The sequence below is a fragment of the Lissotriton helveticus genome, chromosome 3_1 (assembly GCF_964261635.1).
Source record: "Lissotriton helveticus chromosome 3_1, aLisHel1.1, whole genome shotgun sequence".
Lineage (NCBI taxonomy): Eukaryota > Metazoa > Chordata > Amphibia > Caudata > Salamandridae > Lissotriton > Lissotriton helveticus.
In genome coordinates this window covers 229188507-229216323 of record NC_136061.1, presented here as the reverse complement: position 1 = coordinate 229216323, position 27817 = coordinate 229188507, and the positions used below count along the sequence as shown (strand labels likewise).

The 27817-nt window shown below is 46.9% G+C and overlaps 1 protein-coding gene across 1 annotated transcript in view; it reads right to left on the bottom strand.

The window, feature by feature from the left end:
* Positions 1-27817, bottom strand: part of ZZEF1 (zinc finger ZZ-type and EF-hand domain containing 1) — a 1627273-nt gene that overhangs the window by 1477339 nt on the left and 122117 nt on the right. The window contains exon 6 of the mRNA XM_078679684.1: positions 19705-19915. Coding sequence (XP_078535810.1) covers positions 19705-19915 — 211 coding nt within the window. The remainder of the gene's footprint in view (positions 1-19704; positions 19916-27817) is intronic.

Genomic DNA, 27817 nt, shown 5'->3' with positions numbered 1-27817 from the left:
CTCGAGTCCTAAAGTACAAAAACCTAGAAGTTGGAAATAGCGATTCCTTCCTTCGTGAATATTAATGAGGTAAGTTGTATGTTGCGACCTATTAAAAAATACAGGCATCACATCGATGGTGGCCTACTGGGGTAACCAGCCACCATGTCTGTGATTGCTGTAACCAGGTTTCCTTAAAGGAAAACGGGATGTGTTTAAAAGGAGAAGAATAAAACATTTCAGTTTAATTTTTATGAGTAAGCAATGGTCGTTGGGACCACTGCCTGCTCTCAAAAAATATTTGTATTAACTTTCATAAAGAGGACGGGGTCCCATGGGGACACCATTCCGGTTGCAAATGGTTACTGTCGCCCTCACTCTAACTGTCGCCCTCACTCTATCTGTCGCCCTCACTCTATCTGTCGCCCTCACTCTATCTGTCGCCCTCACACTATCTGTCGCCCTCACACTATCTGTCGCCCCACCAACCTCGAGGAGGCGGTAAAAGAAGAAAAAGAAAATCAATGTTTTGCGACTGTAATTTGGTCACAAAACATTCATATGAATCGGTATTAGGAAGTGATGCCCTAAACACGCCTGTTGCATTAGCAAACCCAAATTGCGAATCACTATCAGTTTACCAAAACACAATTTGGCTTTTATACATTTTTAAAATCTTTTTTGCAGTCGCAAATGACCCAATTCTGCAAATTGGGTAGTTTGTGACCTCATAAAAGGTTTTGTACATTTAGCCTAGATTATTAAAGCAGGATGTGATAGCGCAGTGTCATTTACAGACAGTAAATTTCCCATTGAAATGGCCAAAAACGTTCCCACTAACAAGCAGTTTTACTGATAAAACTGTATGATGTATAAACAATCTGTGTAAACTGTGCTTCAGCAAATAAATTTATCATTGCAGATCACAAGGTAAAGTGTTCTTACTTATTTTCATCCTATTAAAATATTTTTAAATCACACAGAATGACACAAATGGGCTTTCATAATTACTGAAATATATTTTGAAATGTTGGTACAGTTCACTTATTAGCTATTTAAATGGTGTGTGTTACAAAAAACTGACACTTGAAAGCCGTTCATTTCACACTCTGTACAGGATGTCAGACAGTCCACTTCACAAAATACTGGAACTCTGCAGTCAGAGCAAGAAAGGAATTGCAAGAAAACAAACTGAATGCTGGCCTCTATCTCTGAATACAGACAAATGTGGCAAGAAAAAAAACAAAATTTAAAATCATCTTCAGTGCTCCCAGGCCTGCCAAGTATCACGCAACTGACGTGACACTAACGCATTTCAGTGTGGTGTTCCGCATCACCGCACTGAAATGCATTGTCACGCATTAAATGGCACTGTCTCTCTGCTGTACCAGCTGCGCTACCGAGACTGCTAGCGCACGCCGGTGTTCCGTCGTTTTCCACTCCCGTCTGAATGCCCTCACCCCTTGCTTTTGCGCATGTGTCATCGTATGCATGCCTACTATGGAATTCGATGTATTTTTAAGCTCCCCTTGTTTTTCCGTTTTAGTGCGAATGCGTGTTATTGTACGCATGCGCACTAAGCATTTTTTCATTAATTTTGCTCTCTGCGGCAGCAGTACTTTCGGATCTTTCCTTCTGGTTTGCGGGTACCCACCGTCCCAATGATGGCCTTCGCAGCACTATCTGCCTGCTCATCAGACGTTCATCTTGTGAGCCCACAGTGGAGTCGATGACCGGCAGTCTGTCACCGGAGTGCAGCAGACTCTGAAAACAGCCTTGGACAAAGGAAGGAGGTGGGCGGATAACAACCTCCAAGTACCAGCCACCCGAGTTTTGAATCGCACCATGCTGCTGCTGTGCTGAGAACTTTAAACCCGTTTCAATTACAGTTGTTCCCTTTTATGAGCTGTAGTTTCTGTGTTTTGACAACACTTGCCTCCGATATTCTTTGTCTGTTTTTGCTCTTACAATGAGAACCTGCACCAAAGAGGCGCTTTAAAGTATCACCTGTCACATGGCACGGGACACAATCAGTTTTTTGGGCCCGGACAGATTGTGTGATTTGACCAGAAATGAATTACGGAATGTTTTGCAGGTCCATCCTCATGGGCACATTGTACAGACTGGGTCATGATTCCAAGGCCTTGAAATTCGGAAAGCTTAAGGTGCTTTGCTCTGGGCTGATTAGTAGAGTTGCGATGTTGCGCAGCTACAGGTAAACAAAAAGATGAAATATGTAAATAAGATAGTTTGGGAGGAGAAGGGTTTTTACAAATGTGCTGGTTATCGTGTTACAACATCTACAGTCGGTAATTTGCATGCTCTATGAGGCTTCAATCAGCCAGAGTTTCTATTGCATATACCTTGCCACAAATTTGAGGTGAGTAAAATATGCATAGATGATAACAGACCCTAGGCTACTCAGGCCGGAGACTACTGATTTGTGAAGCAAAAAGGGCATTATTGTACTAATTGTTTCCTGCCTACAATGCCTCTGCTTTAATAAGGGAGTGCCGGCTCATAGGTATGTGTGTACACATTTAGAGATAATCCTGTGTGTGTATTGTTGTACACGGGATGCCTTGTGTGCAGGTGTACATTCACAAGATCCAGAGAAGGTGCAGGTTTCGTGGAAATCTCACATGTGCAGCAATGGCAGGAGTACGACTACAAATTCCTTGATAATCTCAGGTGTGTAGACTTCGATGCACACATTTTTGTCTGTGAGTACATATGCATTAGAGAATGTAAATTTGGTGCATAGCAGGTGAATGAGCGCAGATTACGAGTGCAGACAGTGAGTCTGCAGCTGCAAGTACCATGTGAGCAGAGTTGACTGACAGTGACTCCTCCGCGAGTACACTTTAGTTTTCACCATAGAATACTTTGCCCCCCTCGCCCAGAAAAAAGTGAAAGGCCACTCTCTGTGTGCTGCCAGTTTGCTGCCTGTCTTCAGGGTGAACATTGGAAAGCAGACATCTTTTACAGTCATCTCTGCTGAGAAGGGATCACAAAAATCTGACTGCCTCCAGTACCGTGCTGAAAGTGCCAACTTTTCACTGTTTAAAAATAGGCCCTCTTGAATTCCAAAGGAGGAGGGAGGTTGTAATTTCTGATATTTATGTTTCCCTCATCTTCTTTGCTTCATTTTGCTCGCGAGAAAGTGTCACTCAGTTTTTGAAATGTCACTCATAAATACAGTGACATTATGAAAATGTCACACATAGCAATCTGAAACCTTGGCAGCTATGTGCTCCTTCACTTTGCATGAACAGAACGTCTGTTATTGATCAGATCCTCAGAAAGAATGAGTAGGCCCTGTAAATAGATTGCCCTAATAAACTCTGACTTGCCATAGTGAGTAGATTTCTCGAGGCCTGATTTGCGATAAATATTTACAGCCTTTATTTTAGCTGGAACTTTGAAAATAAACAAAATAGTGGCAACGGAGGAGATTCTATGGCAGGACCAGAGGCTTCGGATTATGCTAATTCTCTCTTCGCTTTATTACATAACATAATCCACAGCAGCCAAAGAGAAAACACTCTGGAACCAAAAACAACGAAACTCCCATCAACCATAGGGAAAGTCCAAGCAATAGTCCTTTCTCCATGTCCAGTAAAGGCACATAATCCTTTCCTCACACTAACTCCTCCTCTTTCTTCGCTGCTTCGCAGCCAGGTTAGGTGCTCTTTCTATTGTGGGGTTTTAATTCCTTGCATTGTGTTATTTTATTGCTGTGGTGTCCCCAGGGGGCGTTGGCTTTAACGGGCTCCCTCCTGGGGATCTGTTCATATATATGTGCGCACTTTTGGGTGTTTTTCCTCCTTAGATTCCCCGGCCGCGGGAAAGTTTTTCCGTTCCTTACGCGGCCACGCCCCTGCGGTTGTGGTGCTTGAATTGGCCCGCTAGGTGGACTGTTCCATCTCGCTGCTCCCACAGCACGTCTCCTTCAAACGAGTAGACCGCGCTGTGGCAGTTCGCGAGACTGGAGCCTTGTCCAACCGCTGTCTTCAAGGTCCGCTCTGTCGGGTCTGTATTTTCCCGCTTGCCTTTATCTTTCACGCCCCGGCGGGGGTCCGTATTGCGGTGATTACCGCGTTGACGCCTGAGGGCGTTTTGCATTGCACAGTTGTTTTTAGGTCTCGTGGCGTAACAGCGCGTCAGCACTGTGTCCGCCAGGAGATCTTTTGTTGCTGACTCTGCTTCCCAGGAGACAGCACCTGGCCGCGCGCATCTCGCAAAAGGCGATCGGCGCAGGCCACGGTTTTTAGCCAAATACATAAATGACCCACGCAAAGGCATTGATAGATCGTGGCGCTCTTGCCAAGATAAACTTTTGGATGCCATCGGGCCAATTACTAAGATTTTAGGCATGGCCGAAGAGGCTAAAGTATCTGGTTTGGCTATTTCCCCTGAGGGCTTTCAGGCTGGGCTCAGCACGCGATCATTTTCTTGGGCAATGCAAATTGCGCACTGTCCACTGAGCGTCGCCGCTCTTTGTTGATAAAGTTGGACCCAAAGCTTGGTTACTTGGCCTCCTCGGAGACGGGGGCCCAAGGGGGTCTCTTTGGAGACCCTTTTGTTAAGGAACTAGGCACGTTTGTAGCAACCTTGACCTCGCTGGACAAGGCGCTGTCCAACATTAAGCGTGTGTTTAACCAGCGGGTTTTCTAAGGGGCCGGTCGAAGCAGGGGCCGTTGGGACGGCCGTGGGTCTCCGCAAAATCCTCCAAAAGAACATGACGCGGAAGAACATGGCTCCGGACGTGGACAGTATGTCACGGGCGCAAACTACAATAACTTCTATCCCACCAGAGGTCAGCGTTTCCGTGGACATGGAGGCTTCCACAATAATTCCGGAGGTGGAAATACTACCGGTAAGTGTTATCCCCTCGTCTTCGGTCTGTCTTGGGGGGTCGTTTGGCGGGTTTTCTGGACGCCTGACAGACGATAACATCAGATGCCTGGTCCTTCAGACCGTCCAAGGGTTCCATATAGACTTCTGCAGTCAACCTCGGCAAGAGGTGCGACCCCGGCCCATTTGTTTTTTGGCCTGCGACGCAGAACTGATCGACGAGGAGGTGGTGCTTTTGCTCAAAGGAGCCATCTGCCGGTCAGTTCTCCATCGCGAGGGATTCCTAAGCAATTTATTTCTAGTAGACAAGCCCGACGGAGGTCTGCACCCTGTCATCAACCTAAAGGAGTTCAACGGTTGGGTGGTGTACCGCCACTTCAAAATGGAGGGGATCCACCTCCTGAGGGATGGTCTTCTGCCCTCAGATTGGATGGTGCCCCTCGATCTAAAGGACGCATATTTGGTGATACCAATTCACCCTTCCCATCAGCGTTTCCTACAATTCTGTTGGAGGTCTGAGGTTTACGAGTTCACCATCCTTCCATTCAGTCATTCTTCAGCACTGTGGTGCTTCAGCAAGGTGCTCCATCCGGCAGTGGAGTTCCTCTGGGGGCATGGCCTTCGAATGATTGTCTATCTAGACGACATACTCCCCATGGCTCAGTGCCCCAGGGAATTGCACGCCCAGCTGCTTCAAGCGGTTCATCTGTTTCAGTCTCTAGGTTTTGTAATAAACTAGGCAAAGTCAGCTCTCATTCCCTCTCAAAAGGTAGTGTTTCTGGGTTTCGTGGTGGACTCGGTCCAGGCGTCCTTGAGCCTTCCATCTCGGAAGATGGCCAAAATCCGTCACGAACTGCGCCAGACCATGGCCAGGTCGCACATGTCCCTGCGGCGGATTGCCCGGTTGGTGGGGCTCTTGTCCTCTTCCATCCAGGCAATCTTTCCAGGACCCCTGCATTACCGAGCATTACAGCGCCTAAAGGCCTACCACCTGCGTCAAGGTCAATCTTAGGCGCAGGCCGTTCCTCTTACCTCGGAAGCGAGGGAGGAGGTAGCATGGTAGCTGACTCACATGGAGGCGTGGAATGGGTGAGCGATCTTCGGTTGCGTTCCAGATCTAGTCATCGAGTCGGATGCCAGCAGGTTGGGCTGGGGCGCTCGGTGTGTGGAATTCTCCACCAGCGGTGTCTGGTCGTTAGACGAACAAGCCCTGCACATCAATTGCCTGGAACTCTTGGCGGGGTCGTTCACTGTCCGTTGCTGGACCAAGGACAGAGCCCAGGCTTCTGTGCTCCTCAAGATGGACAATATGTCCGCGGTCCACTACGTCAACCATTTGGGGGGCCCTCGATCCCGAGCACTGGCGAACCTGGCAAAGGATTTCTGGGACTTTTGCTTGGCCAATCAGGTCTCGGTATCGGCGGAATATCTCCCGGGTCAAGCCAATCAGGTGGCCGATTGTCACTCCAGGCATCTACACGACTCCAGCCTCTGGAAGTTAGATCCTCAGATCTTTCAGGGGCTGGCGAGTCTGTGGGGTCCTTTTACGTCGGATCTCTTTGCGTCTCGTCCATCAGGTTCTGCGCTTCATCAGTTGGAGGCCGGACCCGCTGGCAGCAGCTACGAACGCTTTCCTTCAGGAGTGGAGTCAGGAGATCGGGTATGCTTTCCCCCCCGTTTTCCATGTTCACAAGAGGGGCGGCCCAAGTCCGTCGACAGGGGGCGGAGGTGTGATGGTGACGCCTTTCAGGAAGTCTCAAGTCTGCTTTCCGGTTCTTCTGGAACTTTCTTGGGATTCTCCAATCCGACTCCTCCGATTTCCTCATCTTCTTCTGAATCCGGATCAGATGCCGCATCACCTCACGGCTCAGGGTTCTCTACAGCTGATGGCTTGGCGTCTTTCCGGCAACACTGGTTGCTCCCGGGCTTATCGCAACCAGCTGACCGCCTTTTGTCTATAGCGTGGGCTGACCGTACCACTAGATGTTACCGATCCTCTTGGGCGAGATGGGTTCGTTGGTGTCTTTGAAGGCACTTGGATCCCGTGGCAGCAGATGTCATTCACATCCTGAATTTCTTGGCAGAACTGTTTTCCGATGGTCTGGCCTATCGTTCGATTAACGCCTTGAGGTCCGCTATTTCGGCGGGGCATGTCCCGGTCGACGGGTCTCCTGTGAGCGAGCATCCTTTCATCTGCAGGTTGCTATGCGGAATTCTACTCTTTACCCCCGGAGCCACTTTATTCCGTCCTATGGGACGTCAATTTAGTTTTCAATTTGTTCCTCTCCTGGCCGTCTGATAAGCATTTGTCTTGGAAGGAGCCCTCGGCCAAGTTGGCTATGCTTCTGTGTCTCGTCTCTTGTAGGAGAGTTTCGGATGTCAGGGCCTTGGATGTGTCCGCTAGGGTTTTTTTCCCCAGAAGGGGTTACCTTTACAATTGGAAGTCGTATCAAGACTTTTTCCTGCACGGTTTCTTATCCAGTGTTTCCAGACGCACCCAAATTGTGTGTTGTGCGGTGTCTCAAGACATATGAAGCTCTAACGCAGGATTTTCGTCCTCCGGGCGAACGTCGGTTACTTATTGCCATAAACAAGTATCATAATGCGGTCTCCTCCCCACTACAGCAAGGTGGGTGCGTTGGGTCATGCAATAGGCGGGTATTGACACAAAGCAGTTTGGAGCTCATTCAGCACGTGGGGCCATGGCCTCGAAGGCTCTCTCGTTGGGAGCTCATCAGGAGGACTTAATGCGAGCTGCGCATTGGTCCTCAGACTCCACCTTCAAGAGGTTTTATTTTAAACCGGTATTGGAGGTTGCTCATTTGGTGGTGAGTAAGTTTTAAACGAGTATAATCCGAAGCCTGCGGTCCTGCCATAGTTTTGAATTTTGAATAGCGAACGTAACTGTAAGTTTCAATTCTATTAAGGACTCGGAGGCGAGGATTATCCCACCCTATGCACCGTTGGTGCCCCCTCTCCATATGGTGGTAAGTAAGTAATTTATGGGACTTCTGCTTGTCTTAGATGAAAATGTTCTGACTGTTGTGGTTACATGAGTTTCTGCTCAGTGCCTTACGCTGTCCATTTTTTGCTAGGAAAAGACAGGTCGAAACAGGACCAGTGAAGATACTTGTGGCGTACTCCGCGGGAAGAAAGATGAGGAGTTGACGTGAGGAGAGGATTACTGGCCTTTACTGGACATGGAGAGAGGACTATTGCTTGGACTTTCCCTATGGTTGATTGGAGTTGTTGTTTTTGGTTCCAGAGTGTTTTCTCTTTGGCTGCTGTGGATTATGTTATGTAATAAAGCGAAGAGAGAAGTAACATAATCCTCGCCTCCGAGTTCCTAATAGAATTTAAACTTACCGTTACGTTAGCTACGCAAATATCGATTAACAAACAAAATATTTAAAGTAATTGCAATACTAAAGTTTTTTCAGACTTTCCCTGAATAAAGTCAGTGAGGTTTTCCAAACCTTCCCTCATTGCTTCTAGGGCAGTTGTCCCAGGCCCAAAAAAAGGCCTGTACCAGTTTCTAAGGTGGAATCTCTCCTGCGTCCATTGGTGGAACAACAGAAGAACATTAGTTACTTACCTGTAAACTGTGGTTCTCCAGTATTGGTGTCTTTCATAGATTCACATGCTTGAATATTCCCCGTCGTCGAAGAGGGAGTCCCACGGTACATAAAATAGTAATAAAATATATATACATATAGAAAATATATAATTATACATATGAAACGTAATACGTATAAAGTATAGAAATAAAGTTAAAAGTACCATAGAACTAAACAGGCCCATAGAAGCCTTAAAGGGAGAATTCACTTTAGTAACATATCATTATAATAGTACGCATTCCAGCCAATCAGGCAGCAGCACCCTCTAGAACTTTCTCCTCAGAAGCTCAGGCCCTCAGATTTTCGCAGCACCAAAGTGAGCCATAGTACATGAGGAGAAGAGAGTCTCGGAGGGGAGGAAGGGTGGGTCGCGTGTGAATCTATGAAAGACACCAATACTGGAGAACCACAGTTTACAGGTAAGTAACTAAAGTTCTTCTCCAGTATTAGGGGTGTCTTTCATAGATTCACATGCTTGAATAAGAATAGAAAGCATTAAACTAATACATAAGTCATAAGAGGCAGTGAAAACCAAAGTGAGTAAAATCAATGCACATATGAACATATACATTTAGACATATGGCAAAACCTTTTATGACAGGAGGCGGGAAGCAACAGAGGCTCACCTTAGTTGAACAGATTTCGTAGCACGGCTTGTCCCACAGCAGCATCTGCAGCGTCCGCTGAATCCAGACAATAGTGCCTCGTAAACGTGTGTCTGCTCGACTACGTTGCAGCTCTGCAGATCTGGCGCAGATGCACTCCGGCAAAGAGGGCGGTAGATGATGCCACAGCCCTTGTTGAGTGTGCTCGCACCGGAGAAGAAAGAGGCTTTCCAGCCCGTTGATGGCAGAAGGAGATGGCAGAAGAAATCCATCTGGTAATGGTAGTAACTGGTTGTCCTTTGCGCATTCTGCCATAGGCCACGAAGAGCTGGTCTGATTTTCGAAAAGGAGCGGTGCGCTGAATGTAGAATTTCAGGCAACGGTTCAAATCCAAAGAATGCAGAGAACGCTCATCAGGAGACTGAGGATTTGGGAAGAAAGTCTTGAGAATGATAGGCTCATTAAGATGGAAATCTGTAGGAACCTTGGGGATAAATTTCGGAATTGTACGCAAAGTAACAGAGTCCTTGGAGAATTGAAGAAATGGAGGTTGAATTGTGAATGCTTGAATGTCACTTACTCGCCTGGAGGATGTAAGCGCGAGTAGGAGAGCAACTTTCCACGTGAGGAATTTTAAGTCCGCTGAATGGATGGGCTCAAAAGGAGGTAAGAGAAGCTGAGATAAAACCAGATTCAGGCGCCAAGCAGGCGACGGACGACGTATGGGCGGATACATTCGAAAGAGGCCCCTGAAGAACTGTTGGATGATTCGAGAGGAATACAGTGATGTGGAGCCATCATGACGAAAGCGAGAAATCGCTGCCAGAAAGACTTTAAGAGTGGAATGCGAAAGTTCTGACTTCGCTAGAGATAGGAAAAAAGGCAGGATTTGCTCTGGCTTGGTGTGCATCGGATCAAGGGCTTCCTTGTGACACTAGACACAAAATCGCTTCCACTTCAGTTGATATGTCTTAACGGTGGAAGGAGTGCGTGCATGAGCCAGCACTTCCCTGCACTCTGGAGCAATATTCAAACGTGAGAACTCATTGTGCTCAGGTTCCAAGCATGCAGTTGAAGATATTCCAGATCCAGATGGCAAATCCGTCCCTGATTCATGGTTAGCAGGTGAGGCAGAGGGTGAAGAAGAATCGGATCGCACTGGGAAAATAGGAGGAGGTCCGTGAACCATGGGCGACGTGGCCATCTGGGCGCAATCAGTTTGATGTGACAGGGTTGAAGCCTCATCCTGTGCAACAGGCGCGGAACTAGAGGGAGCGGGGGGAAAAGCATAAGCAAATTCGTTCGACCAATTGATCAAAAACGCATTCCCGCTGGACTCTCTGTGGGAATGCAGACTTGCAAAGCGTAGGCATTTGCGGTTGGTCGGAGTCGCGAACAAGTCCATCTGTGGTTGGCCCCACTGACGAAAGACATATTCCAGAGTTGGTTGGTGGAGTTCCCACTCGTGATTGTCTGCAAGTGATTTGCTGAGAGAGTCGGAAAGGGCGTTGGAGACACCCAGCACGTGAACTGCTGATAGGTGGACCTGATGGTGAATCGCCCATTCCCAGATTTCTTGTGCCTGTTTGGAAAGCAGAAGAGACCTCGTTCCTCCCTGTTTGTTGAGATAGTGCATGCTGGTGGTGTTGTCTGTCCGCAACAGCAGCGATTGGCCTTGTACCAGTCTTCGGAAAGATTTGAGGGGGAGGAAGATGGGCAACAGTTCTAGGCGATTTATATGCCATGTGCGTTGAATTGCAGTCAATTTGCCCTTGACCGACATCCCTTCGAGGTGTGCCCCCCAACCCTCCAAGGATGCGTCCGTTGTGAAGGTAAGTGTAGGAGCTGTATCCTGGAAGGGTCGCCAGACGGCGATGTTTGGAAGGCGAGCCCACCATTCCAATGCTGTTTGAATGTGGGGGTTCAGGCAGATTTTGTCGTTGAACGACCCCGAGACCTGTTTCCATTGTTTGTCCAACTCCTCTTGCATGACTCTCATATGAAGCCTGCAGTGCGGAATCAGATAGATGCAAGAGGAGGCCATGCCCAGAAAAGATTTCAACATCCGGACTGGAACGGACCTTTTTGATCCTGTCACGATTCGCACCCTATGTTCTCGTGTCCACCACCAGGGGGCTAAACTGTGGGACTCTCCAGTGTTCTAATATGCTTCCTGGCACTCCCCTGCATGCATATCTTGACTTCCAGCCATTTGGACACAATTTGGGAATTGACATCCATTCCCAATCCATGCCGGGTTTTGTGAAAGCCAGCCTGCTTAGACTTAAAGCCATAACTGCAAACACAACAATGATGGACAGAATGTGGATCAATGTCACACATTCACCCCAGTCCAAAGATCTGGGCCCAAATCCATCGTTTTTCCACTCCACACCACCCTGGGTTAGACAATGGCGATATGCAAATCAGCGCTGACCCTGTGCCCCATGGGAACAGTCCCGTCCGAACTACAAAAGCCATGTCCTTCCCAGAACGGAAACAAGCATCCGAGGACCGGCCCGGTTTCGAGGTAACACTGGGGTGAATGTGTGACATTGATCCACATTCTGTCCATCACTGTTGTGTTTGCAATTACCGCTCTAAGTGTACTGGGGATGCTCAGACGTGAGTCCCAGGCACTCCACACCACTGGAATCAAGCTAGCCGGGCTGATGAGAGGTGTTACCTCGAAACCGGGCCGGTCCTCGGATGCTTGTTTCCGTTCTGGGAAGGACATGGCTTTTGTAGTTCGGACTGGACTGTTCCCATGGGGCACAGGGTCAGCGCTGATTTGCATATCGCCATTGTCTAATCCAGGGTGGTGTGGAGTGGAAAAACGATGGATTTGGGCCCAGATCTTTGGACTGGGGTGAATGTGTGACATTGATCCACATTCTGTCCATCACTGTTGTGTTTGCAATTACCGCTCTAAGTGTACTGGGGATGCTCAGACGTGAGTCCCAGGCACTCCACACCACTGGAATCAAGCTAGCCGGGCTGATGAGAGGTGTTACCTCGAAACCGGGCCGGTCCTCGGATGCTTGTTTCCGTTCTGGGAAGGACATGGCTTTTGTAGTTCGGACTGGACTGTTCCCATGGGGCACAGGGTCAGCGCTGATTTGCATATCGCCATTGTCTAACCCAGGGTGGTGTGGAGTGGAAAAACGATGGATTTGGGCCCAGATCTTTGGACTGGGGTGAATGTGTGACATTTATCCACATTCTGTCCATCACTGTTGTGTTTGCAATTACTAGACTTAAAGCCAGCCTACTCATGCCTGAAACTCCATTACCCAGAATTCCCTGCTCACTGATTTGTCACCACCCATGCAGGCCAAGGATGGGTGGAGGAATTCAGCTCACCTGTTGCTGGCTGCTGCTAGCCTGCTCACACCAGCTGCATGTGATTACTGTGAGCTCTTTTAAGCCCCAGCTGCCTTCAGGCAAAGGTTGGTCATTGTAGCTGTTTACCCGTGAGACCAATTCTTGGTTCCAGAGTTCCCTGAGCTTTTGCTATTCTTGTTTCCAGTGTTTCCTGAGCTTTAATTATGCCTTGTTCCTGACCTGCTGCTGTTTACCCTGTTCCTGAATTAGCACTGCCTGCAGTGCTACCCTGACCCCATAGCCTTAGTATTCCTTGTTCCTGAACTCAGCAGTTTCCCTTCTCCTGAATTAGCACTACTTGCAGTGCTACCTTGTTTCCCGAGTTCCTGAGCTATAGCTATTCCCTGTACCTGAATTAGCACTGCCTACAGTGCTACCTTGTTTCCTGATTCCTGAGCTATAGTTAATCCTTGTTCCTTGATTCCTGAGCCTTGTGCCTGAATTAGCACTGCCTACAGTGCTACCTTGTTTCCTGAGTTCCTGAGCTATAGCTATTCCTTGTACCTGAATTAGCACTGCCTGCAGTGCTACCTTGTTTCCTGAGTTCCAGAGCTATAGTTATTCTTTGTTCTTGTTCCTGAGCTTAGCTATTTCTTGTTCCCGATTTGCACTGCTTGCAGTGCTCTCTTGACTCCTTGTTTCCTGAGCTCTAGCTATGTCCTGTTTCCTTGAACAAGTATTGCCTGCAGTGCTACCTTGACTCCTAAGCTGTGGTAATGTCCCTGTTCCTGAACTAGCACTGCCTCCAGTGCTACCTTGACTCCTGAAGCTTTGGTAGTTCCCTGTTCCTGTACCAGCACTGTCTGCAGTGCTGCCTTGACTCCTGAGCCTTAGCTCACTTCTTGTTCCTGCCCCAGCACTGCCTTCTCTGCTACTTTGTTTTCTTGATTCCTTAACCTGCACTATTCTAGTATACCCTTGTAGCCTCCCCTTCTGTATATCCGTTTCCAGTCCCTGCCTTGCTTCCCATTTCCTTGGTTCCAGTTCTAATTTACTGCCTTTCTATTCTGCTGTCTTACTTCTGTTACCTTGTATGTTTGTTACCTGGTTTCTGCCAAGTGTGCCCTGTCATTTCCTTCCTTTCCTGTTAAGCACTCCTCCTTGCTAGCTCCTTGTCTATTGTGCTTGTGTTTAGTTCTACCCCTTTGCTGTTACTGCCTTGCGCGTTCCTGTTTGATCGCCAGGATCCGTGGGCTCAGCTGACTACCTAGGTGGTGTTTCTTGTTCACTGTGAGTTTTGTCTTTGAGTTACATTTATAACATCACTATAGGTATAAGCTCCACAGATCCTGCCTTTGCATGCATATCCTACATGTGGGTATTTGCAGTCAGTATCTGTAACAGCAATTGCAGGTAAGAAACTTACTGAGCTTCAGTCTTACCATGTGGAGCTCCTGAGTGCTTTACCCCACACCCCCCTTTATTGTTAATGTTGTATTATATATATGTCTTGCACGTCCGTCCTGGGGGTAGTTAGTCTGAATGCTAAATTGCCTTGTGAGTGCCCTTCCTTTCTGAGTCTTACCCATCTTGTTCACTTGTACAGGCTTCCTCTTTGGATCCCTCTTTCTCCTCTGACTCCCTGTATGATCCTGGGCAGCACTGTACTCCTCCTTTCAGTGTACGTCTTCTACCCAGTTCCCAGTCCTTGTCCAAGTCCCTGACTGTGTTCCCCACATAGTCCCGGACAGTCCCTGACAGATCCTAGGAAAGCGACCATGTTGAGTATGCGAGCTTGTCGCTCCTGTGAGACAAACACCTGTGCCTGACGAGAATCGATCAAGGCTCCTAGAAAGATTCTCTGTTGAGATGGATGAAGATGAGACTTTTCCTGATTGCTAGAAAGGCCCAGGGTGTGAAAAAGTGACAGGCAAGTCTGAGTGTGTTGCCTTGATGCTTGATATGTCTGAGCCTTTATCAGACAATCGTCCAAATAAGGGTAAAATTGAATGCCCTGCAGGCGAAGGAAAGCTGCGACCGGAGCCATGACCTTTGTAAAAACTCTCGGTGCCGAGCGAAGGCCGAATGACAACACCTTGAACTGAAAGTGCTTCGATCCGACAGTGAAGCGAAGATATTTTCTGTGTTTGTGGAATATTGGCACATGAAAATATGCATCTTGGAGGTCAATTGTGGAGAGGAACTCCCCGGGATTGAGGTACTGTAGAATCTCCAATAAAGTTAACATTCGGAATGTTTGTGATCTGATGAACTTGTTTAGGGCTCGTAAGTCCAGAATGGGGCGCCACTCTCCCGACTTCTTCTTGATTAAAAAGAAACTGGAATAAAAGCCCTTGCCCTGTTGATCTCGAGGAACCACTTCGACAGCCCCTTTTTGTATCATGATCTTGACTTGAGCCAACAGTTCTTGCAGATGAGCTGGGGGCAGGTTAGAAGGTGGGCAGCTGGGGGGAAATTTTGTGAATTCGAGAACGTGTCCCTTTAAGATGACATCTAGGACCCAACGATCCGAAGTGATATGTGACCAATTGTAGAGCTTTTGAGAGATTCGACCTCCAATTTTCAGAGTCGGAGAACACTGTATCCTGGGAAAGTCACTGTTTTTAGAGGTGATGCCGCCTCTGTAGTTTGTTTTTTCTCCGATAAGGCCTTGAATCGGATTGGCAATTTTGAGACTGGTAGTTGTACCTCTGCTTGTTGTCGCCATAGGAACGATACTGGGAGGAGCCACGAAAATTTGAAGAGTTGCCTCTGCCACGTGATCCCCGAAAAGGCCGCTTACTGTATTGTAGGGTCCATAAGGCACGGGCAGTATCCGTGTCTTTTTTGATGGATTCCAGGGCATCATCGACATGTTTGCCAAAAAGGGAATCAGCATCGTATGGCAAGTCAAGAACTCTCGCCTGTAGTTCAGGGCGGAAAGCTGTAGATTTGAGCCAGCCTTGGCGTCTTAAAACAGCAGCTCCAGCAAGTTGCCTGAATCCTGTTGAAGAGATGTCAACAGCACAATCAATAATCTCCGAAGAGATCTTCTCTCCTTCTTGGCAATTGTCTGGGCCTCGGCTCGGACGGAATCTGGAAGCTGTGTGACCAAAGCTGCAATTTCAGACCACATTTGACGGTCATATCGTCTGAGGATGGCCAGGGAGTTGGCTGCTCTAACAGTCGTGGCAGCCATGGTTGTGAATTTCTTTCCTATAGAGTCTAATCGGCGCCCTTCCTGGTCCGGGGGAGAAGTTAGCGGAGTGGCAGGATTACGCGACCGTTTCTGGGCCGCCTGCGTGATGACTGAGTCCGCTTTTGGATGTGAAACAAGGCATGCTGGTGAATCTGCAGGCGCCTTGTACTTCTTATCAAGACGTGGCAGTACAGCCGGGATGGAATTTGGCCGCTCCATAAGTTTAAGACCTTCTTGCCAAATAAAGTCAATTATTGGTATGGTATGGGTCTGCTTTAGAGGCTGGTCCTTGAAATCATAGAGGAAGCAATCTTGTTGTTGCACCTCCAAGGTTAAATGGAAACGTTTGGCAGCACGAACCATTAGATTGTGGAAACTTCCGATGTCCACTGGCGGGGAAGCCAAGGGCGATGTCGGTGGCGTAGACGGCGTTTGAGCCCTATAATTATCCCAATCTGTGAGGATATCATAGTCATCTTGATCTGTGTCCTGATGCATATTGTCATCATTATCTGTATCCGGTTGTGTACGAACCGGTGATCTCGGCATTACAGCAGGTACTGAAGCTGGCGCCGGAGGTTGCGAAGTAGGTGAATTGGGCGCAGACGGAGGGAATCTGCGATTATAATTGTCCAGCATATGTTGCAGGTTGGACACCAAGGAGAATGGTATTTGCGTCATTGGTTCCTCCTGAGGCGCTTCAGACTGATCGACATGGACGGGAAAGAGAGCAGTCCCCTCTTCCTCATCGTCATCTTCATCTTCTTGGCACTTTATATTAAGTTCAGAGGGACTGGACGCAGGACGAAAAACGTCATCCACATAGGAACCATCATCAGAGTCCTCTCCTTCAGACTCAAATAGCTGTGCCGGAAGACTAGCACCACTAGTAATAGGACTCAAGTGTAGTGGAGACAGACGTTTGACCACTGAAGCTGTTACCACTGTAAAAGTAGTTGCAGTAGCAAGTGAAAGGTGCGTCGTCGACGATCCCGTCGACGAGGTGATCGTAGATGGTATTGTCAAAGCGGGAACCACTGACGAACATTTTGGATCCGACTGTGACAGGGTCTTCCTCTTCTCTTTCGTGGACGTAGATTTTCGCGTCGTCGACACAGAGGATGTCGTCGTCATTGGTTTCGCCGTCGACGAGGCAGTCCTCGACGAAGGAGGCATCATTGGCGTAGATGGTACCGTCGACGAGGATGTCGCCGTCGACGGGCTGGTCACCGTCGACGAGGATGTTGTCGTCGACGAAGATGAGACCGTCGTCGACTTAGAATGCGTCGGTCTCACCTCTGGAAGCGTCGTCGACGAAATGGACGTCGTCTTTGTCGACATTGAACATGTCGTTGTCATGGTCAGTACAGCGTCGACGGACCTCGTAGTTGTCAACGGACGCGTCGACGAGCCGGTGCCAGTTTTTGATGACGAGGGCACAGCTTGGGACTGCGACGCCAGAGAACCAGGTCCCGTAGGCGTAGAGGCTGGCAGATCCCGTGGTGAGACAGTTTTAGAGACGTCGACAAGCCTCTTTTTCTTCAGAAAAGGAGAAGGCATCTCGGTCTCTGACCCACGCTCAAGAAAGGCCTTAGAATGGAATGAAGACACACTCTCCATATGAGAAGCTGGATTTTCCGAAGTCTTCAACTTGTGTAGCCACAGAAGGAGACAGGCCTCTCTGTCTTTCAAAGTCTTGTAAGAGAAAGTCCTGCAGAACTTACAGTTCTTTACCTCATGATCCGGGTAAAGACAGTAAATGCACTTACTGTGAGAATCTTCATGAAAAAGGCGAAGCTTTCCACAAGGGGAACGTGGCCTGAATAAAGATTTTTTAGTTGAAGACATCTTAAGAGTTGAAATAGCAATGAAAGTAGACAAAAACTGAGCAGAGCTCAGGGAGACTCCCTTCACACGATGTGCGGTAGAAAATCTGAGGGCCTGAGCTTCTGAGGAGAAGGTTCTAGAGGGTGCTGCTGCCTGATTGGCTGGAATGTAGACTATTATAATGACTCAGATATGTTACTAAAGTGAATTCTCCCTTTAAGGCTTCTATGGGCCTGTTTAGTTCTATGGTTCTTTTAACTTTATTTCTATACTTTATACGTATTACGTTTCATATGTATATGTAAAATTATATATTTTCTATATGCATATATGTATATATATTTTACTACTGTTTTATGTACCGTGGGACTCCCACTTCGACGACGGGGAATATTCAAGCATGTGAATCTATGAAAGACACCCTTAATACTGGAGAAGTGTTGTTCTGTATGAGAAAGGTCCTAGTCTATCTCCGCACTCAGTACCTATTGCGCCCCCAGCAAGCTGATGAGGTCATGCAGCTCCAAAGTGCCTCCCTCAGGCCTTCACGAAGCAAGTTGACAGCTTCTGCTTAATCAATCCAAACCTTCCAGGAAGTCAAAAGCCTCAGTGTGTAGTAATTGTTAATACCAAGCTTAAATACACATTTCCAATTATTCTGAAAAGGACAGGCCTTACATAAAATGATGTCGAATTAAGATATTAATCTTGTAGCGCCTTCACTTAGTCTTATAAACCCTCACAAATAATGTACATACACACACACACACACACACATATATTTATATATATACACTCCATCCAACTCCCACAGAAAACTCCATAGTGTAAGGCACAGACACAAGGCTGTATGGATAAGGCATCAATTTAATTGTTCAGGACACCCTCAACCCATGAGGTAAAAGAAGAGACGCGGTTCGCCTGCGCAGCAGGATTTGTCAATATATATATACACACATAAACACGCAATTTACTATTGAACTACAATCAAGCAAATGTTATATGATATATGCGTGCAAACAAAAGTAAATGCAATATGCGTTTATAAATGAGAAATCTGCACTCAAATATATGAAAATTTAGAAGGGATACGGAAGCAGAAAATGCTAAGCGTACATCACTATGATGAAACATGTCAGTTTTTGTGAATGAGGTTTTTATGTCTTTTTATGCAACTGCAACATAAAAAGCAACAAGACCTGTATTATTAGCATAGTATTGATACTATTCCAAGTATTACCTCCTACAGTAGGGAACATAGGTATATGATTAGCATTACTGTTGCACCCTACACTAAATTACGTATGAGAATCCAATACTGAAAAATATCTACATTATTATCAGGACACTATGAAATGAGCCAGCATGATGACTCAATAGGCTTAAAACGTTCCCGTGATGTATACAGTGATCTGAATGACAATCCCAGCAAAGCAGACTCAATCTTCCATCCATCCTTCCTCTGTCAGTAAATTGAGAACCATTAACTTGGGCAATAGTAACAATTATTTACAGCGCTTACAAATGGCATAATGGAACTATGAAATGCTCTATAACAGCGGTTCTTAACCTGTGGTCCGCGACTACTTAGACAATTAAATAATACTGATAGATTAATAAAGTGAATCTAAAATAAAAAACAACATTTTTAAACGCTGTATAAATATGAAAGAATTTGACAATGGAGGTTAAAAATTAAGTTGGTATCCTCAGACTGATTCGTGGGACAGTGCAAGTGCATCAAACAGAACATAGTATGGACGATAGGTTGCCTTAATTGAATTTAGAAAAGCTCCAGTCTTCCCAATAACAATAAAATTAGGATTGTTTTATATTTGTCTGTCAATTAAATAAAATATTTGATTATTTGTGTATTGTTTTGTGGTTCAAATCAACAAAATTGGTTAGGCTGGGGTCCCCGCCTTCCCGTTATGAGCATGTAGGTGTTACATTAATTATTCAGTGGGGGTCCCAGGATTCCAATGGGGCTCCCTGGATTCCAGGAGGGGTTCACAGAAGTCAAAAGGTTAAGACCACTGCTCTATAAATGTATTAGTAGTATTATTAACATTACCATTATTATTTGTAATGATGTCAAATATTGATACTGCTACTAATACTAATGACAATAATATATGCACATGCTAGAGTATACATAAGGTACGATACAAAAGCTAATAATGCCAAAATTATACGTCAAACAAAATCACAAATGTATACAGCTGAAAAAAATGGTTAAAACAAATTAACAGTATCTATCCAAGTTGCAAAGAAACTCAACGAACAATATACTTACTGTGTATTTTCCAAAACAGCCTTTGCAATTGCTGGGTTGGTCTCCAAAGAAGAAGTCACTAGTGATGTCAAAAGAGACAAGTACCAGACCGCCGATGCATCGGAGACAGAAATCCCAGGTTTCTTGATTTTTTGATAGCCGACTGCCCTTAAACCACGAATCCTAGTGTCACAACCATCGCTGAGGCAGCGCTTGATATTTATCTGTACATCTGTATAAGACAAGCAATAGGTTATATTTTTTGTACAAAGACACTTACATATTTGTTTTTTAAATAACTCACAATATAGGAACATATTCTAAAACTGATACTACCAAATTCCTCATGCTGGAGGAATCAATAAAAGTTTTAGCAGTATCATGATACATATGCACAGGCCATTAAATTAATGCAAATGATTCTAGTAGAACATGACAAACCCTTTGTATGTTCAGGCAGGGCCTTTGTGATGTGCAAGTGTGATAAGTGACAGATCTGCCCTCTCTAAGTCCTATCCTGCCAACACCTATATTCCCTTGGTCTCACGATCTGGGAAGAATACACAAATACAAACTGCCAGCTACACCTAGCCATGTGACCCAAGAACAATCTGCAGTCACCAAATGGTTAGGGTAAGCAAATGACAACTTTGTAAAAGTGGCACTTTCGGAATTGTGACTTAAAATGCAACTTTACCATTAAAGAGAGCTGTAAATTACAATTCTTTCAACACCAAACTCGATCTGCCTACCTGCTTCCAGTTTAAAGTTAGCACTCATTAAATGAAATCAGGCAACTCAATGTTAACCTATGGGAGAGTTAGTGAAAAATCTAAGAGTTTTTCACTACCAGGACAAACGTACATGTTCAACTAGTTCAACCTAGTGGTGACTAATATGTATTCAAAAGGAAGGTTTGGGCCTAGCAATAGGTTTATTTTGCCAGGTTGAAATGGCAGATCAAACTGCATACACAGGCTGCAATGGCAGGCCTGAGATATGTTTAAAGGTCTACTAAAGTGTGCTGCACAATCAATGCTGCAGGACCACTAGTAGCATTTAATTTACAGGCACTGGGTACATGAAGTACCACATTACTAGGCACTTACAAGGAAACGAAATATGGCAATAAGATGTAAGCCAATGTTACGATGTTTAAAGCAGAGAGCAAAAGCACAAGCACTTTACCACTGGTAAGCAGTGGTAAAGTGTTCGGAGTCCTTAGGCCAACAAAAACGGGTTAAAACACAGAGGGTGAAGGCAAGAAGTTTGGGGATGAGCTGTAGAAATGGCCAAGTCCAACAAAAAGCAATATGACACAAGACTGAATAGAGGAAAATGAACAAATGAGGTCCCTGTGGACCCTGGGCCTGTCATTGGGTCCAGAATCCTGAACAGAGGCACATAATAGGAATGTTCAGGTGTAAAAGTAACTCAAGCTGGCTGCCATGCCATACTAGGTCTTGCAGCTGCAGAGTAACCAAATATCAGCAGCAACATGGTTACTAAAGCATTGTCAAAGTTCTTGACTAGCTTGTAGGACGTCCCATATATTCCATACAAGTAGTGGAACTACATGAGTTTAAACCTCACATTTGGAGATACTACTTTACTTGTTCATTTTACTTTTCCATTCCGATGCGCTCAGTTCATCCTCGCAATCCCCATTCCGCCGGTCTTTTGCACATAGTTGACATATCAGGCATCAGTGCCCAGACAGCCCCAGGATTTGAGACAGTCATTTGTTCCTGCGGATCATCAGGGAAGGATGGCTAGATTGCTCAAACGGTGTGAACTAGTCTGGTGTAGTGGAGGAACTGTCCAGGTCCCAAATCAAATTGCTTGTGTGCCTGAACAAAGGAGATTAACTGTTATTTAGATATAGGACGCCCACCATCTGGCAGCCTCCTTCCTACCGTTTTGAATAATTAATGTCTTTGTACAGTCTCTTGAACGGCTGTATCACCAACAAGGGCAAATCCTCAGTACAGGGGGCCCTCTGAAAGATTTTGTAAACCACTCTGTGGCATAATTCATCAACACGTGGACACGGTTGGGGCGCCTTTTCCACATCATAAAGAGAGTCCTGTAAGACCTCTCTCCCTGTTTGATTTGTCTTCGAACCAGCTCACTGTGTGTTGGAGGTGGGAAGCGTGATAGTATAAGAACAGATCCGGCAGGCCAAGCTCACCTGCAAGCCAGGTAAGTTTTAAGGATTCCAGTCATACTCAGCTCTGTTTTTCCACCCATACAACCAAGCAATCTATCCAACTGGACAAACATAGCATTCGGAACTGAGCACAGCACATTCTGAAGCACCATTTTAGCTAACACAACCCGGCCCATCATCGACAGAGACAACGACGTCCACCAATCGGTATAGTCCCAGCAATAATCTTCATACATTCAGTTTGTTTGGGGATTTAGGATCAAGCAACACCCACATCCCCAGGTAGCAGAATTAGGGAGGCTCCCATTGCAACTCGAGAGGCAGTTCCATTCTGGGATGCCTCACTCAAACCAAATGGAACTATGTAAACTTGGCCTGGTTCGTATATAAGCCGGACATCCTAGTAAAGGTGTTCAGTTCATCAAGCAAGAGAGGAATAGATGGGGTAGGCGCCCGCAAGTACACCATGGTGTCATCAGTGTACATTGACATGACATGCTGTGTGTCTACTAGTTTAATGCCCCAGAGGTCCAGGCTCAACCGCAACCTACAGGACAGAAGCCTCACTCCAAGTGCAAACAGCAACGGAGAGAAAGGGCACCCTAGTCTGGTGCCCCTTTCCAGCTTCCAGCCTTCTGAGATCAAGAAGCCCATATGAACGTTTGCCATCCGGTCTGTGTATAGGAGCTGCAACCATGTCCAATGCACGGTCTAAGATCGCGAGTGCGTGCAATATATGATTGAGGCACCGGTTTAGTCCGGGAGCACTAAGCCGCCCACTACTATAAGAAGTCTGGCGAGCAAGACCTTGCAGAGGAACTTGAGCTCAGACTTCAGTATTAACAGTGGTTGGTATGAGGTCCCTGCCTTGTTTTAGGATGAAGACAATTATAGCTTCTCCCCTGGAGGGCGGCAGTGTCCCCCCCCCCTCCTTCCAATCCCTTCCTAGAGCACACGCAATAGCTTTTCCGGGATAAAAATCACACAGCATTTGATAGAGCTCTTCTGGGAGCCCATCTGCTCGGAGCCCATCTGCTCCAAGTGCTTTGCCGCTGAACATGTTGGCCAGACCTTCCTTCTGTTCCAAAAGTTTCTCCTCTCTGATGATCCGCTGAAAGGTAAGGCAGATTCAGCTCTGCAAGGTAACGTTCCAGCTCACCCCAGGTAGGTAGGTGGGGGCGGGGGGTGCGTGTGTGTGCTCCCTCTTCTCTTCTCTGGGAACAATCGCAGTCTGTAATGTGTGCAGGTCAATCTTTCCAGCCTCGTCCAGGTGTCCCTAGTGGTCTAGTCACAGCAGCAACGTCCCACATGTTGGTAGGTGTCAGAGCTTTGCCCGGCTAGATGTTCCAGTTTGCTCCCTAAGTGATTCAAACCTCACACAAGTTGTTTAAGCACGCCATGCGCTTGTGTCCGACATTTACCCCTGAGGGCCACATTAAATGCCTACCGCTCCAGGGCTGTGTTGCTCACGAAGTCCTGGTTTTCTTGAAAAACAATGTCTGTATACTCTCGGACATGTGCAGAGAATGTTGTATCCATTAATGCCTTTGCCTGCAAGACCCGGGACACCGTATGCAGAGCTAGAACAAGCAAGTGACTTAACAGAACTGATTGTGGTTCCTACTAGCTTAACGGCATCCCGAGGAAGCGCATCACAACTAAAAAGAGGTACAGATACAACTGGTCTGACCGCTCTGCGCACAAGTGGTAAGTTCGCCACTTTAGGAGGAGCCATAAGGCTCTCCTTGACACACATCACAGTCCTGAAGAAAGCCTCTAGAAGTCAGCACGAGGCTGAAACATGTCGACCAACACCAGTGGGGTGGATTAGTAGCTTGATCCACACACGCACAACCTCCCTTTTTAATCGCCCACATCACCATTTTTCCTAATAAATATTAACTGTTAAGTGATGTAGGGATTTTTAACTCACTGCACTAGAGCACACAAACGCCCTCTTATTTTTCATTTCTGGACACTACTGGCAAGCCAGTTGGTTTTCCTCCGGGTGGAGGTACAGCATACCCACAAAGATAAAGACCCGATGATAATGCTGATACAGTACACCAAGGCGGAGAACCAAGATATACCGCCCAACACCTGTGTACGTATATGAGGGTTTTTACAAAGTTTCCCAGACGAGCAAAGACCCTGGTATACAGGACAAGTGATCCATTCCCCCCCCCCCCTTCTGATTTTTGTACTAACCATTGGAAGCCGATGAGAGCTTCTTTTTTCCTCCCCATTGATTAAGATATATTTGCCTGCAAGAGCCACAATTGTACTTTGGGTCCTTGCCATCCCAGTGTCAGGAGTAATGGGGAAAAATCTGACAGGTACCTGTCCAAGTATGCAGTCTGCTTGTATACGTCAATGTCCTCTCTAAGCCCCACTGCGAGGTACAGTCTACTATGAGTTTTACAGCCAAGGTAATAGAATATATTTTGTCTCTTGGGTGGTAATGGCACCATATTTCAAATAAGTTCAGGTCTACTAGTACCTCTGTAAGCGCCCTCTCCATATTAGGTTGTGCACCCAATATTGGGAGGATATTTATCTAACTGCCAATTTAGCATTCTGTTGAACTCCCCAACCCAAATGAGCCGCATATTCATGTAAGGGACTATCAATGTTCGAATATTTCAGAAAAATAAGTTATCATTTATGTTCGAGGCACAAGTGTTTACAATACAGGATTCCACCCTTTGGAGGACTCCAGTCACAATAACATATCTACCCATCGGTTCCGTTATCACTGTCTGCTCGGTCTTTGGAATCCAAGCTGCGATCCACATCAGACCCCCCTCTGGCACAAATGAAGTAGGTAGAAGCGTACATGTGCCCCCTTCAGCGTTTCTTTAAACTCCCTATCTCAGCCCTGAGGAGGTGTCTCTTTGGAGTAGTACAATTTGAATTTGGTATAGCCCTAAATAGGAAAATACTCTATACTTTAAGGCAGTTGCACAGGCCCCAAACATTCAATGTCACCAGCTATCTATTCATTACCTTCGACATAGTGTCATAGCCAACCTAATTATCATGCACTGGCTCGGTCTGTTCCCAGTTGCCCGCATGGTGTATGTATCAATCCCTGAGGCAATCAGCTGCCATAGTAAGAACAAAATCAACAAATGTAGAACCCGGAAATCGGCTCCCATCCCCCTCCCTTTGGGCAGAAGCCCATCTCACTGTACTTTTGGTCTGCCCAAGTGTAACACCACTTCGCCCATTCTCAAGAATGAGTGTGCATTCAGCCCCCATCCACTCTCCCTCTCAACAGTGAATCACTTCCAATACTAAAACGAGGAATACAAAATATACAAGCACCCTAGGCACTATGAACTCACTGGCAGTTGACGATCATCTCAGGTCAAACCAGTGAGGTAGATAGCCTGGTACAAACACTACCAGCTCAGATCTCGCTGTGGGCACCCCCAGTACCTTGTGGTGCTTGCGCTTTAACAGGGAAGTCAGAGGACCTGGGGGTATGAGTGCCTTGGGCCTGCTCAAATGGACCCGGGCCCGTTTTTCAGACGCACATCACACAGCGTAACAGATGGTAACTCAAGTGGTCTCGGGAGGGTGTAGTCAACTAAATCAGTTACATCCCCATCCCCCAGCAGGACAGCAGACACCAAGCATTAGGGACTTTTCACACAGCGTAACAGATGGTAACTCAAGTGGTCTCGGGAGGGTGTAGTCAACTAAATCAGTTACATCCCCATCCCCCAGCAGGACAGCAGACACCAAGCATTAGGGACTTTATCACAGGTTTGTCTCTAGGAGACCACTAAGGGAGGCTTGCTCATCTACCCCGGTCACCCTCCTCCAGCCAACTGTCTAGATGATCTGCAGAGATGCCTGGCTCCTCTGATGAGGATTCCCCGTCTCGGGCTAAAGTACCATCCTCCTGGACAATGATGTGGTCGGCCCCTTCTGCTCACTGATTTCCGGCACCTTCGTTGGTGACAGACCTCTGTTCAATCCTGGCTCCGAACTCAGGGTAAGGTGGCCTCCAGCCCCCTGCGGCACACTTTGTCCCACATCTCCAGGCAGGCCGACACCTCCTCAAGTGGATTAAAAAAATTAGTCTTCCCCTGGGCTATCACTTTCAGGTGCGCAGGAACATATAGTGAAGCTCTAGCACCCACAGCTTCTGTTTTCAGAATTGATGCTGCAATTGCTTTTTTCCTGGTGTAGTTAGGGTAGATAGCTATAGTGTGATTTTCGAAGGAGCACTGCACCGCTCTTCTAGCTGCTGCGAGGACACAGTCCCTGTCTCTGTAGTCTAGGATTAGGGCTCTGAAGGGTTTCGGAGGAGCTCCAGGCAGGGATTGAGTGGTGAGGGCAGTGTGGGCATGCTCAACATGAATGGCGAGGAGAGACCCTCTGAGTGCAACACTACTCATATCCACCTCTCTAGGAAGGGTCCCACATCAGAGATCTCAGCCGACTACGGAAAACCCAGAAATTACAGATTGTTGTGGCAGGAGCAACTCCCCACCTATTCTGCTCAGTCTTCCAGGATTCTCATTTCTCGGGTGAGCATCGCCATTTGGGTTTTAAGACTCCGACTTCAGTTTAGAGATCTGATATGGGGCTCGCGAGCGCTTGGACCCTGTATCCCACTTTGTGTACGTCTGACCACAGCAAGTTATCCTCTATAGAGACTACAGGGCGTCTCCTCCGTAATGGCAGAGGAGCTTTGTCCCACTGCCACCAGATGATAAATAAAATGATAATAAAGTATTGTTATTTTAGTTTTATTTATCTCTGCATTTATGTGGGTGGGGAGGAGTCCGGGACATGGCAGGGAGGATTAGTGTGCACTTATAAGTGCGCAATGTCAGTTTGGCCGACCAAACTGACATGCATGCTTATGTTTTTCCAACCCAGCTGTGTTTCACAGTTGGGTTGGAGAAAGGCCACACGTTTCCAGGCACAGTCTGAGTGGCAAACAAAGCTTCTCAGACCAATACTGGTGTTTCTCTCATGCTATAAGAGCAGCGTCTGGATTGTATGGGGAGCCTGTGCTTTCAGGCCCATCCACGTCCGGAGGAGAAGAGGAGCAGAGGCAACGAGGAGGCCAGCAGCAGGAATGGAGCAGCAAGTAAGTGATTTTTATGTCCCAACCCCCGCGACACCCTATTAGTTTCAATTGGCGGCAGCTGCCACTGAGAGACTGCTTCAATTTTCCCTAAGATGGCAGAGCCCGACCATGGATTGCAGCCGGTAACTCAGCCCTGGAGGTTTCTCCTATCTCACACATCTAGCTCAGCTGCACTTAAAAGTTCCATTTGTCTGGCGATCCAGAGGGAGGGCATGTTAGTAGATGTGTACTAGGTGATGGATTTGCTTTGGGCAGGCACACGCCCTTTGTCCTCGCCTATCTTGCTGCAGTCTCGCCCATTAAGATTCTTCTGCTGTGTTAATCGGGAAGGGGGCCGCAAGGCCTCAGGAAGCCCCGAACACTCTCCAGAGGAAAGCAGGTGGTCTTGGGGGGAGTAAGGCCCCTACTGGGGGCATCCCGCAGCCGGACGCGTGGATCTACTGTGATCCGTGCAGCTCACTTTGCGCCAAAAGGCCTTAGTTCTCCCAATATCAGTCAGATGGGCTTCGGTCCTTTGCCCCCCCTCTGAAGCAGTACGTTGCACTCTCTCACTATGAAGTGGTGAAGCACCCAAACTCCTGGTACTTTTATGGGTCTTAGGTTCACAAGCAAGGTAAGGCACAGTCCCAACCTGGCCTGGGCTGTGGAGCCCGCTGCACTGCATTCACCACATAGGGCTGGGCGCTGTGTCCGCTATGGTCAATTGTTTACTGGCAGTATCAAAGGTTTGGGCAAAGATCTCTTCTCTCACGTGATGTGGTCTCCACATAAATTACTATCCACTTTAATATGTTTTGTTCATTTTATAAGCAACTACAGGGGTTATAATCCCTTGCTTAAAGGAAAGACTTTTG